This window comes from Trachurus japonicus, chromosome 7 (assembly GCF_045865225.1).
Source record: "Trachurus japonicus isolate A0001 chromosome 7, Traja_1.0".
Lineage (NCBI taxonomy): Eukaryota > Metazoa > Chordata > Actinopteri > Carangiformes > Carangidae > Trachurus > Trachurus japonicus.
The window spans coordinates 26,876,028-26,891,189 of NC_140913.1; the positions used below are offsets into that span (position 1 = coordinate 26,876,028).

At 39.6% G+C, this 15,162-nt stretch overlaps 1 protein-coding gene across 1 annotated transcript; it reads left to right on the plus strand.

Moving 5' to 3' along the window:
• Positions 1-7,944: 7,944 nt before the first annotated feature.
• Positions 7,945-14,009, plus strand: LOC146984930 (aquaporin-4). Its single transcript, XM_085783139.1, has 6 exons — positions 7,945-7,959; positions 8,578-8,769; positions 10,861-11,022; positions 11,146-11,310; positions 12,477-12,557; positions 13,794-14,009. The coding sequence occupies exons 1-6, from the start codon at positions 7,945-7,947 to the stop codon at positions 14,007-14,009; spliced, it is 831 nt and encodes a 276-aa protein (XP_085639265.1).
• The last annotated feature ends 1,153 nt before the right edge of the window (positions 14,010-15,162 follow it).

Consider the following 15,162-nt stretch of genomic DNA (forward strand, 5'->3'; position numbering starts at 1 on the left):
TATTTAATAGCAATAGCTTGTAGTGAATGTGTACAGATTACCTTATAGAGATGTCTAGACGATTTATGAAAAGGCCAGTTAAACTAAAAGGAATCTGTTCTTGGACTGTCACAAGTAGACGTTGTATAACCTCCACTTAAAGTCTTGCACGCACACATACACTTTTCACCAACACACACACAACATGCACATGATTTCACACACATACCCACCTTTTGCTGCTGTGTGAAAGACACTGGTTTCTGAAACTGGAGGATTTTTAATGTTGGTCAGTCAGTCTGAGCTAAAGACTCTTAATGTTTCACTGTCCCTCCTGTCCAGAGTAAATAATCAGCTAGCTGCACCTGGTCTCTGTCACGACCTTGAGAGGATGCTACTGCGGTTTTAGCACCTAGATATTAAATAGTCTGTTTTGAGAACACGACACACACTGAAATTCAGCTCTTATATACTATAAAAAAGAAATTTCCTCAAGACAAGACGGTGTTTTTGCAGCTTCAAAAATTGCAGCTGAGTGATTGATCCACGTTTTGTCTGCAACTCGTCTGACCAGGCAAAAGAATAATAATCGAAAGGTGGTTATATGTGAGGTATCAAATCCTCTCATTTTAAAGACTAGAATTGCAGAGGAGTTCAGATAATGAAGCACTGGGCACATCATTGCCTAGTTACATTCCTTTTTATTGTTTGTTTTTTTGTTTGATTTTGTTTTTTGCTGTTCAAGGGCCAATGTACGATGTTGCGCGGCAGGGTTGGTGTGCTATGAAGGCGACAGGTTGACTCCACAGTCCAGGTTTTATTTAAACTTGTTTCTTACACTGAACTCAAGTCCGTTGATAGGAAATAAACTTTGATGTTCCTTATTACACTTAAAGGGACGAGACGTTTTTTCAAAAAAGAAAAAAAAAAGACATGAAAACCAAATGTGGTGTTAAGTGAATTTTTAATAATGTACAGTTTTGGTGACTTTAAATTTGTTCCTTTATATTTTTAGGACCAATTCATCATTTTTAAGAGGAGGTATTGCAAGACTCTGTTGTATTAAGGTGATGTAACACGTGTGCATCTGTAGAATGTACTGTGAGTTGAATAAAAACCACATCTAGTAGAGCGTATTGGTTTTCTCAGTGCTTGGTCTCTTCTCCGTTTTGATATATCCTCCCACAGCCTGAGGGCATTTAAGTCACCCTTGCCTCAGTGCATGCTGGGATTGATCAGCCCCTCCTAATCACGGAGAAGTCGATCTCCTCAAGATGCAAAATTGCAAATACAGTGTGAGGGCAGGTGTGTTAGTTTGTATAAAGTCATTTTTAATATGTGAATATGATTTTTTTTTTTAAATAAAAAATACAGTCATTGTATTAATCAGAATGCATATGGATAGAACTACAATGATTAACTCATCTGAACGTCATTGGCAACTATATCAATAATATTTAAAGGTGTACAGAAATGGCCGTTTGTCCTGTTTGTCGCGCCGAGTTGTCACGAGCTGCAACACGAGTTTACCCGAGTGAGGAAAACGAATTTGATTGATCGTTATCGAGCGGGCGGGATATTCAAAGCTTGGGGCGAGACCGAGCTCCGTGTGTGTGTGTGTGTGTTATCTCAGACGTTTGAATGACGGATGACGGATCCAATATCAGTGGCTGGTGAATCGTGTACAGGCTGACGTATAATCCGTGCACCTGCATTATCCAATACAAAAAAAAAAACACACTTTCATCCCGGATTTACTCAAAAATAGAATTTTGCACAAAGTTTGGCCTACATCGTCTGAAAGATGAGTTATTACACTAATTTTATGACCCAGAGTGGGCTCAAATTCAATTTTCTTTTCTGTACACCTTTAAACATTGTTCCCACCCATCCTGGAAAACCTCATGGAAAATGAGAAGAAAAGTAAAATGTCCTGGAAAAGTTTGAGTTGTCCTGGAAAATTATTTATTCATTCAGAAATTTATTTAATAGGATAAACCCCTTGAGAGGAATCCTCTCGTTTTCGAGGGGGTCCTAATACACATTACAAACCAAAAAGAGACAAGACACAATCAACAATCTACAAACATACAACAACAAAGACAACAGACATCAACACAGACATAAAAGAAATGAGTACAAAAATGGACACAACCTCTCGATGGCCGCAAATGGCCATAGCAATAGCCTAAATAAACTACGAGAAATGTAAAATAATAACATAATATTCAAATTAAAAATTACAGTGTAAAAATAAAATTAAAAAAAAGATATAAATCATCTGAAGCATGTGCAATTTAACTCAAAATAAGAAGACACAGAATATTTAAACCTATGAAAAGAGGTCAATGACATTGTGGCATCAGCTACCAGAGCTCTGTTTAACTTTTTCGGACCCTGCTAAGGATTTCTTTTCCAAAAAAATGCCTAGTGGGAAAACTAGAGACTTTGAGTTGATGAGTCTTTTCTGTACTGGACTGCAGAGAGCTGTTAGTGGGCGATGGTTTAATATAATAATGATTCATAAGCATGTAAGAGATTATTTCATAGATAATTTAGAGCAATAGACTGCACATTTTTAAAGAGGAACTACGGTATGTAAGTCTGAAAAGGCATAATCCTGCATAGTTCCTCTTTAAATCTGACTCATGAGGGGTAACATGACTGTCAGACTGTAGCAGCTGAAAAAGTCCTGGAAAATGATTTCAAGAAAAGAGTGGGAACCCTGTTAAATCAGTTCTTTCATATTTTTTTTTAGAGGCCAAGTTGTCAAATATCACCTGCTTTTCAGAAGAAGTTTCCAGCTTCTTGTGTGGTGATGTGTAGTTTTTCTCTATATAGAAGTGAATGAAGCAGCTTCTGATCTTTGACGGATGTTTGGTCATAACGTGCCATTTTGAAGCCTCCTCAATGGACTCTGAGAAAAAAATGAGACAATGTAGTCAGTAATAACGCCCTCAGTTGCTGCACCAAATATGGATATGAATGAGATCTCAAAGCTTTATTTCAAATGATTACAGTACAGTACAGTAGTGAATCATGTCAACTGGACTTAGTTTTTTTTGTCTTTGAAGATGTTTCGCCCCTTATCCAACCGACTAAACTGCCTAGTCTGAAAAAAATGGTGGATGACTCAGGTATTTAAGCTCTGTGAGGTTTGATGTTATTGGCCCAATCCCTGTGAAGGCGCCACCCATGAGAGTCTACACACGAACCAATGAAGCCACTTGGTTCGAAACGACTTCAAAGATGATGCCTTTTGACCTGGACAAATGAGAATTTGCACAGACAAGGTTTTAAATAATTCACACTTTGACATATACTGTATGGTACTGCTGCCTTGTGAGCAATGAACATGAACATTAGTGTAGTAATGAATGGTTATAGTAAGGTAAGTGACAAATAAAAATCGAAATAAAGCGAGAATTCTCTGTCATCTGCTCCAGACAAAAGCGTTACATTGATATTTAATACTTATATGTGAGTGTAATTAATCTTATTGGTCAACGACTGAGAGTCCAAGGCCGTAAATCAGATCGTTAAAAACTCTTCTTCATAATGCTTCATTCAGCAGGCCTCTCATCCTCACCTCACTTCGGCCTTGGAGATGTTTTCCTTTCACTGTGGCTCTGTGTGCCCTCAGCCTTATTGCATTATGAATTAAGCTCAACACAAATCTATAGGGCTTGCTTACAAGTTTCAGTTGTCTTTAAACTCAATGGGTTAGTCAAAAATATAAGACACAATATAGGTTAGTTAAAAACATGAGACTAAACTTTACTACTACCTAAAGTGAAAGCATAAACAGGTACATAAATCTTTCTATATGTCCTGGCTCCTCTCTCCCTCCATGTGTTAACCCTTCGTACCACGGGGTTAATGCTTGACTTCCTCTCATTCTTCAACAGGACACAACAGCTCAAATACAATTCAGAGCAGCTTACATAAAGACAAAAGTTTCACACCACTCAGGATTAACTTTTCCATGTTTCTCACATTCTCTGTTGTAAACAGTTTTCTTGTCTGTAACAACATCTATTGCACGTCTGTCTGTCTGTCCTGGGTGAGGGATCCCTCCTCTGTTGCTCACCCTGAGGTTTCTCAGATTTTTCTTTGTTAAAAGGGTTTTCCATGGAGTTTTTCCTCAGTGGATGTGAGGGTCTAAGGGCAGAGGATGTTGTTATGATGCTATGTGAAGCCCTTTGAGACAAACTGTTTGTAAAAACGGGCTATACAAATAAAATTGCCTTGCCTTGCCTTGCCTTGCCTAACTTGTTTAAATGGATAAAATGTGTAAGTGCTCAATCTACTAAAACAATCATAAGTGAGTTATATTCAATGTTGATTAATAATCTCAAAGTGGAGAATATGTTCAGTGTTCGTTCTGATGAGGTAACTGTGTGCAGCTTGGCCATCTCCAGTGTAGGGACACAGGTTCAGCTTTATCTCATCAGTCAGTAAAACACTGGTGTTCTGGTTTATTTGTTAATCAGTGAGGCACAATATTAACTTCAGTTAGTAAAAGGTAAAAAATATTCAGTGTTAAGACAGTTTTCTCTTAAACACTCCACTTACCAGCTTTCCACTGTTAAGATTTTTTTCTATCTTTTTTTTTAAAGGTTAATATTTGTTTTTTGTTTTTTTTTAGTGTTTTTATAGGAGCCTGTCAAAGAAGGATTTCTGTCACTCGTGACAGACAATAAAGCTTATCAATCTATCTAAGATAAACTTTCATGCTCAGTAAACTAAGGCACTCTATGTTTTTCCTCATGTTCAGGAATCGATGAGTTTTTCCTAAAGACTAATTGATGCCACAGGTCACCACATATCTGCACTTAATGACCTTGTACCTCACTATTTTATCTGATCACATTAAATAGTTGATTTCAGATGAATTTACTGATGTGAAACACACAATATCTATAATAGCGTAAGAGTCAGATGATGTGTTTACAGTGTGCTTTTTGTTTAATTGGACAGCACACCTGATAATAAAGTGACACTGCAGAAAACACCATTGTTTTTTTTTATTATTTTTTTTATTTAACCTTTATTTAACCAGGCAGAATCAATTAAGAACAAGTTCTTATTTACAATGATGGCCTGTTTTATTGGCAGCTGGAAACGTTTTCGTGAAAGTGTCACACATTTTGCATGCAGCCGGTTTCCCCCTCACTCCTCCTCCTCAGGGTGCTACAAAATGTTGCGATTCAAGTAAAAAAAAAAAGAGTTTGAAGCCGTGACGTAAAATCATGGTGAAGGGTTTGTCAGAGGGCTCTGCAGCTCCCTGGAGAGTCCTGTCTGAGACACATGCTGCTGGGAACGTCCTGCCATCACTCCCAGCTGCTCTATAGTGGTGCACACTCAAGTACAACACAAACACACACTAATATTCCACACTTGAATCTACATGCATCAAAAAAAAAAAAAAAAAAAAAAAAAGTGGATATAGTGTGGATTTAAAACAATAAAATGTGTGCACCGTGTCTCTCGGTGCATCTCTCTCTGTGCCCTCTGTCGCTCCCTTAAAACCCCTTAGCTGGCACTTTGTGTGAGTGTGTGTATATGTGTATATGTGCATGTGTGTGTGTGAAATAGTCGGTGTCAGCACTCTGGGTGGAGGGGGCTGAAAACTCCCCACGCCAGCGGGTTCCACCGTGCCCCCCGCCCGTCCCACTCCACACAGTTGGGCTTAGCCCCACAAAAGGGGGGATAACAGTTACACAGTTGCCGTGGAGAGGAGGGGGTAATCCATGGTATAATGGGGCACACCAACACGGCCCCCAACCCCTCCAAGCCCCCCAGTCCAACCAACCAGTTCATTCTGGACTTGGTCTGCCAGATTGAGGGCCCCCGATGCCCAGGAGAGTCAGCCCGAGCTCTAAACATCTCCATTTCACTGCGAGCATCACGTCAGCAGCATCCATTCTGCTGCTCAAATGTGCACATTGAAGTAAAAAAATAAAAAATAAAAAAATAAAAACAACAACAACAACACTGAGATGATGCAAGGCAGCTACAACTTATTTTATTGCGTCCATTTTCAATCAGAGGAATCCTGTGTCCGTTTGCCAAACGTCTTCACAAGGTGTGTGCTCGTTCGATATCAAAGAGTGAAAATGAAAAGCTTGCACAGATGCAGCATCACAATAGGCTCTATGGCAACAGCATCATCAAAGAGTTTGTCCCCATGGTGATGAGAGCGGTACCTCACAAGTAGTTCATGGAGGGTGGGAGGACATCGTATTCTCTCTTTTGGGCAGAACGTCTACATAACAGTGCAGTTATGAGAGTGTTTTTTAACACACAAAGCCCATTGATCCCTCTGCACCTTTTTTTTTTTTTTTTAAAAAACCTAATTTACCTCCAGGAGATGAGGCAGTTAGACGGGGGAGGGAAGATTCGTGTTAATCTCATGTTTAATTCATGTTGAAATACACTCTGTGACACAGTGGATAGTTTCAAGTCAGGTGATGGATGATATGATCTGTTGTTGTTGTTGCTCCGGTCGTCCCTCTCTCCTCTGAATGACGTGAGAATCAGGCTGATCTGCAGTGATGGGTGCCAGGTGCTCAAAAGCAGTTCAGCCCATTATACGAAGGGACAAACATCATTATGTTGTGTTAATGTTATACTTCTATATATAGTGCATGTGTATTTATTCTTACCACATGTCAGGAAAATATCAGAATAAACAACAGAAGTAGAAAATGTTGCTCAAAAAGAAGTCAGTTGTGCATTTAATATAGGGACTACTTTCAGAGGTGGATTTGTACATGTTTGGATAAATAGTGAGCAGTTACAGCTGCAGGATAAGACAGGACAGAAGGAAATTAAACCACAGCACCCATATTGATATTAACAGTGTAACTCATTTAAGTGTTTACAACAAATATCAACATCATAATCTACATAAATGTGGATTTTGTGGCAAATCTGTTGTATTTTATTCTACAAAACTGTGTAGCTGCACCTTAGAAATTCACATTTTTCATGTTTTTGTTGACCTATATTTCTGGGGTTATATCTGTTATCTGACTTATTGTTAATTATTGTGTGTATAAGCTTCTGTCTCCACTTGACAATCACCAACTGTTGATCCTGTCAGAGAGGATTTGATTCAGTTTTTATGTTCTTTATTGAGGTGGTTAGGGGGATATACGTAATGTGCTAACTGTATTATATAAATGATTATGTAAAAAATAAAAAATTTCTAATGTGCTTCCCCTCAATAAAGAGACAGAGAAATGAATGCAATGAAAACTGTAGACATAGAAATGATGGCTGAGCTGCCTGATTGTCTTTTTTGTCTTTGAAAAGATGACTCAGCCTCCTCTGAGCTCCATCAGAAACATAATTGACACATAACATTTGAAGCATTTGCCGATTGCCTCTGACTGGTTTTGTTACTTAAACTCTAAATGTCCCATGTGCTCGTACTGTATACTTGTGATCAAATTATTTCAATCATATTCCACAAGTGGTTGTATTATTATTTTGTCTTTCAACCAGCTTGTGTATTGTTGCAGTTTGCTGTGAAGTGGCCACAATCACTTCAGTTTGGAGGTTAAGGGAAAAGCTCCTTTTTGATTTTTGTGAAGACATCATTTATTAAATGGCCCAAGATCGTGGTTTTTACACGTAGCTACTGTGGTGGAGAGGGATTCCTCGGGGCCGTTTGTCTTGGGTGTTAAGTTTGTACAGAGGAAAGACCTGATGGGGCCTGAGGTGTGGGGTAAGGAGAGGGTGAGGAGGGAGAGAGACCGAGGGGGAGGAGGCTGCTCTCATCAAAGGCTCTTCAAGTTAATGAGGGATGTAGCAGACACCCTGAAGCCCTCAGACCCCGACACACGGCTACACACAAGGCAGAAGGACAGACGGACGGACGGACGGACGGACGGAGCTGCAGAGAAAAAGACAAGAACAAACAAACACCTGAGGATAACACACTCACTTAGTTTTAAAATGACGTGGCGTGAGGTAAGCATCTTAATCTTGTTGTACTTCTGTTTATATCCCTCATGATTTCAGTTTAGTCTAGACATGTGAAACAAAAAGGGAGTGAATTACCATTATCAGCGTCACTTTCTCCATTTCAAGACAATCTGAACTGTTACAGCATTTAATTATCTATTAGGTATCATTATTATTAGGTCATTTGGGGGTTAATCAATGCATTTGTGATGAGGAAAAACATGGAGCAGAATGAACTGAAGCACTGGATTACATGTTAGTGATATGAAACTGACTTGTTTGTGTTCATATGCAATGATGTCCATGTTTTTTTATTTTTAAATTGTTTTAAAGACCACCTGCTTCATATCCTTGAAGTTTTTTTTTAAAGTTTCTGAAACCAATGTAGAGAAAAAGATATAACAACTTAATCATCAGCACATGATATTCAGTCTTTTTAAGCCTCTGTGACAATAAGAAATGCATGAAGTATCACTTCCATTTTACATTTTCAATCATAAAAAAACTCACAGGTTCTTCAGTTTTTATGTTTTTATTTCCCCTCACCTTTGAAAGTGCTTCGTGGACTAAATATAGGCCATCTTTGTTTATGCCCCCTCTTTTTCTTTTTTTTTTTCCGATTAGCTACGGAGTCGGCAGTTCTGGCGAGCCATGCTGGCAGAGCTGCTCGGCACCCTGGTGTTAGTGAGCGCCGTGCTGGGCGCCTCCGTGCCAGGCCCTGGCGAGGCCCCTCGGGGACCCCTGTACCCAGCTGTGGCAGTGGGTGTGGTGATTGTTGCGCTGTGCCACTGTTTTGGAGAAATAAGTGGAGCACAGGTGAATGTCTCATATAGTCACAATTTTTACGATGTGAACTGGTGGGAATGTTGTTTTTGTTTTGTTTTTTGGTGGTGGTAACACAACAGGTGTCAGTGATGGAGGCTCAGAAGTGCTCAGAGGCTTTATGTAAGGAGAAGAACCGATACCATAGAGCAGGGATGTCAAACATGCGGCCCGTGGGCCAAAACTGGCCCACCAGAGGGTCCAATCCGGCCTGCAGGATGAATTTGCCATATGTGAAAATTACATTAAAGACAGAAGAGGCATAATATTGTTGAAATTGCATGTGTTTTTCTTGTGAAATTTCAGGTTGTTCATAACATGTTTTGTAAAAGGACAGTTCATTTAATGTAAACATCTTAATAATGTACTTATTTGCACTAAAATAAAGAGAAACAATAAGTGTTCTCATTACTTATAGGTTATTTTGCTCTTATTTTACCGGTCTGGCCCACTTGAGATCAAATTGCAGTGAATGTGGCCCCTGATTCTAAAATGAGTTTGACACCCCTGCCATAGAGTTAACGTACTACATTAGATGTGAAAGTCCTGCATTAAAAGGATGTGATAGGGGTTTTCATCAACTAAATGTACTTAGAGTATCAAAAATTTAAAAAATCAGCTTGTCATTGATACATTGTTTAATATACTGTTAATAAAGTATTGTAGATCAGTTATGTGCATGGTTCTCAAACTGTAGGGTCAGGTGACAGGTCCAGAGTCACTAAATGAATCTGAAAAAGGTTGTGAGATGATTCATAGACAGTAGAATAAAATTCTTTTGCAAATTTTTGTTCTTTTTTCTAATGTTTACCTTTTTTTTTTTTTTTAGACATGACATCAGTCCAAACACAGGGGTGAAAATAGAAATAAACTTAGTAAACTTAGTACTTAGAGAACATAAAATCTAAAATACGAGCAAACAAGATACAACAGATTTAAACCGAAACAAATAAAACAAACAGAAAATCAAAATACAGAGAGAACAGGAGCAGTGACACAAAGGAGAAACAGAAAAACTGAGAAAGATGAGGGGTTTATGTACATAGGTGAAACATACAAGGGGCGCAGGACAGACCGCGATCCACAAGGAGGGAAACGGGACAGGAGAGGAAGACAGGAAGTAAAAAATATCCACATGACCCACAAGGAAAGTCTTTACAAAATAAAACAGGAAACTAAGTGAGTGCCCAAACTTAAGAAGTCACAAAGCTCAAATAAATTGTTGGAGGCAAAAGATGAACTCAAGTTCATCTTCATCATGTTTTTGAAATGTCGAGTGGTGTAGATGTAATATGGCCTAAACTGTAGGCTACTATTTGAATAGAAAACAACTACATGGACTTTATAATTGAGAACAGTACCTGACTGTACCCAGGGCCGGCCCCTGGCATAAACACTCTATGTTGTTGTTTAGGGCCACAGCCGTTAGGTGGGGGGCCACATGATCAGAAAGGTACCGGGGTTCATCAAGTCATTCAAACATCCTGAGGTCTGCACGTGCAGCTATGAGCTTTATATGTAATTTGAAGTCAATATTCAGCTTCTTTTATCTCACATTTGAGACATTTGGTGAAGATAGAATGGCAGAACGACAACATTTGTGCTCAAAAGCAATCTTACAAAATTTCATTTTAGACTTGTTTTCTACACTTAGGCTATATATTAGCTACTGTATTCATATCCTATGTCAAGCACCAAAAACAGTTCATTCTCATGACTGAAGGTTTGTTTTCACAAGGGATTTGAAATTTTTCAAAAAGCAGACCTCAAATTTCCAGCATTTGGCCTAAATTATTTCTTTATACAGTGTTCTAGGGCAAATTGGCCTCAGTGTGCTTACAGCGGAGGTTCTAATATTTAGACATAAAACACTTCTATTTATCTTAAAAAGATAAATTTAAGAAAATATGTAAAAGTCGAGAAAATGGCCTCAAACCTCAGAGGGCATAAACACGTCTGTATTCAGTTTTAACCAGTGATTTGGTGTTTGCGCTTAGAGTGCAGGGCCACAAACAAAAAATCTTGTTTAGGGGGCCACCAAAATCCTAGGGCCGGCCCTGACTGTACCTGTACCTGTGTGATCAGGTGAACCCAGCGGTGACTCTGTCTCTGTTGGCCACTCGGAGGCTGGACGTCCTCAGGGCCTTCGTCTACATTGCTGCACAGTGTCTGGGGGCTTCTCTAGGAGCCGGGGCCCTCTACCTGGCGCTGCCGCTGAAAACCACCGCAGAACACTTCATCAACAGGGTCGGTTCTCAGGATATTATAAAGTTTGATGAGAGAAATTACTGATCATTCCTACATAGTATCTTCTATCTTCTATCCTTTCTTTTTTAATGCACTTTCCTCACCCTCCTCTCCTTCCCTCAGGTGCCCTTAGAGCTGAACGCTGCCCAGGCGTTGGGCATAGAGGTGTTGTGCACCTTCCAGATGGTGTTCACTGTGTTTTCAGTGGAGGACCAGAGGCGGAGGGAGAGCACCGAGCCAGGAAACATAGCCATCGGAGTAGCTCACACTGCTGGAGTGATGATAGGGGTAAAGATGAAATTTCCTATATAGTCTACTTGCTAGCCCATAGGGCCCCATTGTGAACCCGGAAATGTTGAGTACCCCAAAGTTTTATGTTAGAAATAGATAGTATGGGTCCCCAGTATTCAGAAACTGCCGGATGCTAACTTATACATATTGGGCAATTAGCATAACAGACATAATTAGCATAAATTAGCATAATTGCCTATATGGGCAATATTTCAACAAAATTGACTTGGCTGATCTGGGCAATATTGGAGTGGTTTTAGGGGTTATTGATGATGCTGAATCCATTTCTGACAAAATTCAAAATGGCTGTCTAAACCGGAAGTGACCAGATATTAACCGCCAGTGGGCCGATTTTGATGGGTTTCAAAATCAGGTCACTTCCGGTTTAGACAGCCATTTTGAATTTTGAAAATGTCAGAAATGGATTCAGCATCATCAGTAACCCCTAAAACCACTCCAATATTGCCCAGATCAGCCAAGTCAATTTTGTTGAAATATTGCCCATATAGGCAATTATGCTAATTTATGCTAATGATGTCAATTATGATAATTGCCCAATATATATAAGTTAGCATCCGGCAGTTTCTGAATACTGGGGACCCATACTATCTATTTCTAACATAAAACTTTGGGGTACTCAACATTTCCGGGTACTCATTGTTGGCAAGTAGACTAATAAGTTCAAGTTGTTATTTTCTGCCAGAAAGGGTTTGATGAGTCGTTGATTTGCAGTAATTAGGCTACTTATTTCAAATGTTTCCTCTTGTATTTATCTCTTTTTTTTCTCTGATTCCTTTGACTCAAGGATTTTAGTATGGGCTGAGATTTTCTTTGATGTGACACTTCTCTTCATTGTGGTTTGCATTGTTTTGATCGGAGAGAAGACTGTGATCTCTATAGCTATATGTATAAAAAGAGCTGGAACAAACATGCATCATAAATCTCCTCACACACTTTAACAGTTTCTGACCATCTGGATTATGTTTAACTAACATCCAATGCATGCTGGGAAGAATTTAACTAACAATGTCTCAAAAAAAGGAGCTAGTTCAGTGAGTAAAGTGAATAGTTAACAGCACATTTAGTCAACTCATGCACTGATAATGTTCACAGGTCAACAGAAGCATCACCTGACACATTTCAATGTGTTGTTTTTGTGTCAGGGCCGTTTCTCCGGTGCGAGTATGAATCCTGCTCGAGCTCTGGGTCCCGCCATCATCACCGGCTTCTGGGAAAACCACTGGGTGAGAGAAATAGCCAAAACCTGTCCCCATAGTAACAACATCCAGCTAGTCCAAGTGTCCAGTTGTTGTCAACAAAAACCTAATGAGCCTTAAAGGGATAGTTCAACATTTTGGCAAATTGGCCCATTGCCATAATCCCTATAGTCATAGCAGTAGGTTCGTTGCCTTTAATTGTCGGTGCAAGCTGTTTTTAGAACGGCGGAGCAGAGCCGCGAGCTGCTCAGAGCTACGCTACGGAGGCTAATGGGATTTTTTTGGTTTCCCTCATCAAACTCATCAAATACACAATCCAACAACTCCAAAATGCTCTGGTGGACAAGTTGTGACCTGCACATTCACCACGCTATGAGATAATAACAGAACGTTACCACACAGAGTTGTTTCAGAGGCAACTATATGGGCAGAAACTTGTGCCACCAGAAATTGAATTTGAATCATTTATATTTGAATTTGAATTGCTAAACTCGAATAATTGAATTGAAAATTTGAATTTGAATCACATAATTTGAAATTGTATTGTTTAATTTGAATCATTGCATTGTATCTGAATAGTATAATTTGAAATTGAAATCCAATGAAATTTGATCCTCACTGAAAATCCAACTCTCTCACAATTCAAATTCAGTTTTCAAAATTCAGATTCAATTTCAGATTCAGACATCCGGGTACTTGAAGGATGAAGGAAGTGAGGATTAAATTTCATTGGATTTCAATTTCAAATTATACTATTCAGATACAGTTTTTCAATGCAACGATTCAAATTAAACAATACAATTTCAAATTATGTGATTCAAATTCAAATTTTCAATTCAATTATTCAAGTTCAGCAATTCAAATTCAAATATGAATGATGGTGGCACATATTTCTGCCCATACAACTACATGCAAAAATGATGAGTTTGATGAGGGAAACCGAAAAAATCCCATTAGCCTCCGTAGCGTAGCTCTGAGCAGCTTGGATTGCCAAAATGTTGAACTATCCCTTTAACAACATGCTCTATTCATGTGTTTTAACAGTGGAGTCTATAGACATAAAGGGAATTAAGGTATATCAGGTTTGGGCCACATAGGCGACACTGATGGGTTCAGGTCAGATCATTTAATTGTTGGTTTTGTTGGTAAAAAACAAACAAACATTAACTATAGTAACCAAGCTATGACACTTATAAACTGACAGCATCTCTCTATCCACACCTCTGTGTCATTATACTTTTTTTCTGTTGCTCTCTCCTGCAGGTGTACTGGATCGGACCGGTGCTCGGTGCCGTACTGGGAGGAGTGTCTCACGAGTTCTTCTTTGCTCGCAGCGCCTCTCGCCAGAAACTGGTGGCGTGTCTGACCTGTAAGGACATCGAGATCGTGGAGACGGCCAGTATGACGGGATCGTCGCTGTCCACGGTCACGCAGAACGCCATGAGAGCCAAACAGGCCAACAAACAGGAGAACAACTAAAGGACACGAAGAAACACATTCATTCTGCAAACGTTATTATGATTTTTATGAAGATGCATAGTGAAGAGTTCATGTCACCGTCATGTAGATCAGGCTTGGCTTGGTGGTGGGGACCAAAGAATCGGGGTATATGATAATAATAATAATATAGGCACAATGGCTGCCGATGATTGAAATTATCATACAATGGCTAGAAAGAATAAATGAGCCCACTTGGAATTATGTGCATTTATGTTTGAATTTGTCCTAAAATATGTTCATTCATATATTGATGAACAGATATATTTTGTCTAATAACCACTATAATGTTCATGTCCATGTTAAAAAGATCCTTCAAACATTCACAGTGTAGTGGTTAGGGTCATAGTCTACTTGCCAGCCCATAGGGCCCCATTGTGAACCCGGAAATATTGAGTACCCCAAAGTTTTATGTTAGAAATATATAGTATGGGTCCCCAGTATTCAGAAACTGCCGGATGCACGGGGTGGTGCGTGGCGCAGTGGGTAGAGCGGCCGCCCCATGTAGAGGCTACAGTCCTCGCCGCAGGCGTCCCCGGTTTGAATCCCGCGTCGGGCAGACCTTTCCTGCGTGTCATTCCCCCTCTCTCTCTGCCTCCCCATTTCCTGTCTATCTCTACTGTCATCACTATCAAATAAAGGCAAAAAGCCGAAAAATATACTTTAAAAAAAAAACTGCCGGATGCTAACTTATATATATTGGGCAATTAGCATAACATATAATTAGCATAAATTAGCATAATTGCCTATATGGGCAATATTTCAACAAAATTGACTTGGCTGATCTGGGCAATATTGGAGTGGTTTTAGGGGTTATTGTAGCCTAGAAATCTAGCTGCACCCTAGCGGCAGCAAAAATATTTGCTCCGTAGGTGGGTCTAGCAACGAGCCATAGGAACTTTTTGAGTCTCAAACACCGATTGTGTTCACCAATCACAGCGCTCTATCTGTTTAGAGAGTCGTTGGGCGGGCTTAACGCGATGGCGACATACATTTTAATTGGCTTGTCAGGCTAACGTCATCCTGCTCTTTGCTCTGATTGGTCGTAGCGCTACCCTATTGCGTGCAGACTCTGCAGAGGCAGTTTGAAAGACAGCCTTCATCCCGCCCCCTGGATTGAGTCGAGGTCTACCGG

Excerpts from the sequence above, each read along its gene's own strand:
- LOC146984930 (XM_085783139.1), top strand. Across the intron at positions 11,023-11,145 it reads CAGAACACTTCATCAACAGG|GTGCCCTTAGAGCTGAACGC; the intron begins GTCGGTTCTCAG and ends TCCTTCCCTCAG. Across the intron at positions 12,558-13,793 it reads GCTTCTGGGAAAACCACTGG|GTGTACTGGATCGGACCGGT; the intron begins GTGAGAGAAATA and ends TCTCTCCTGCAG.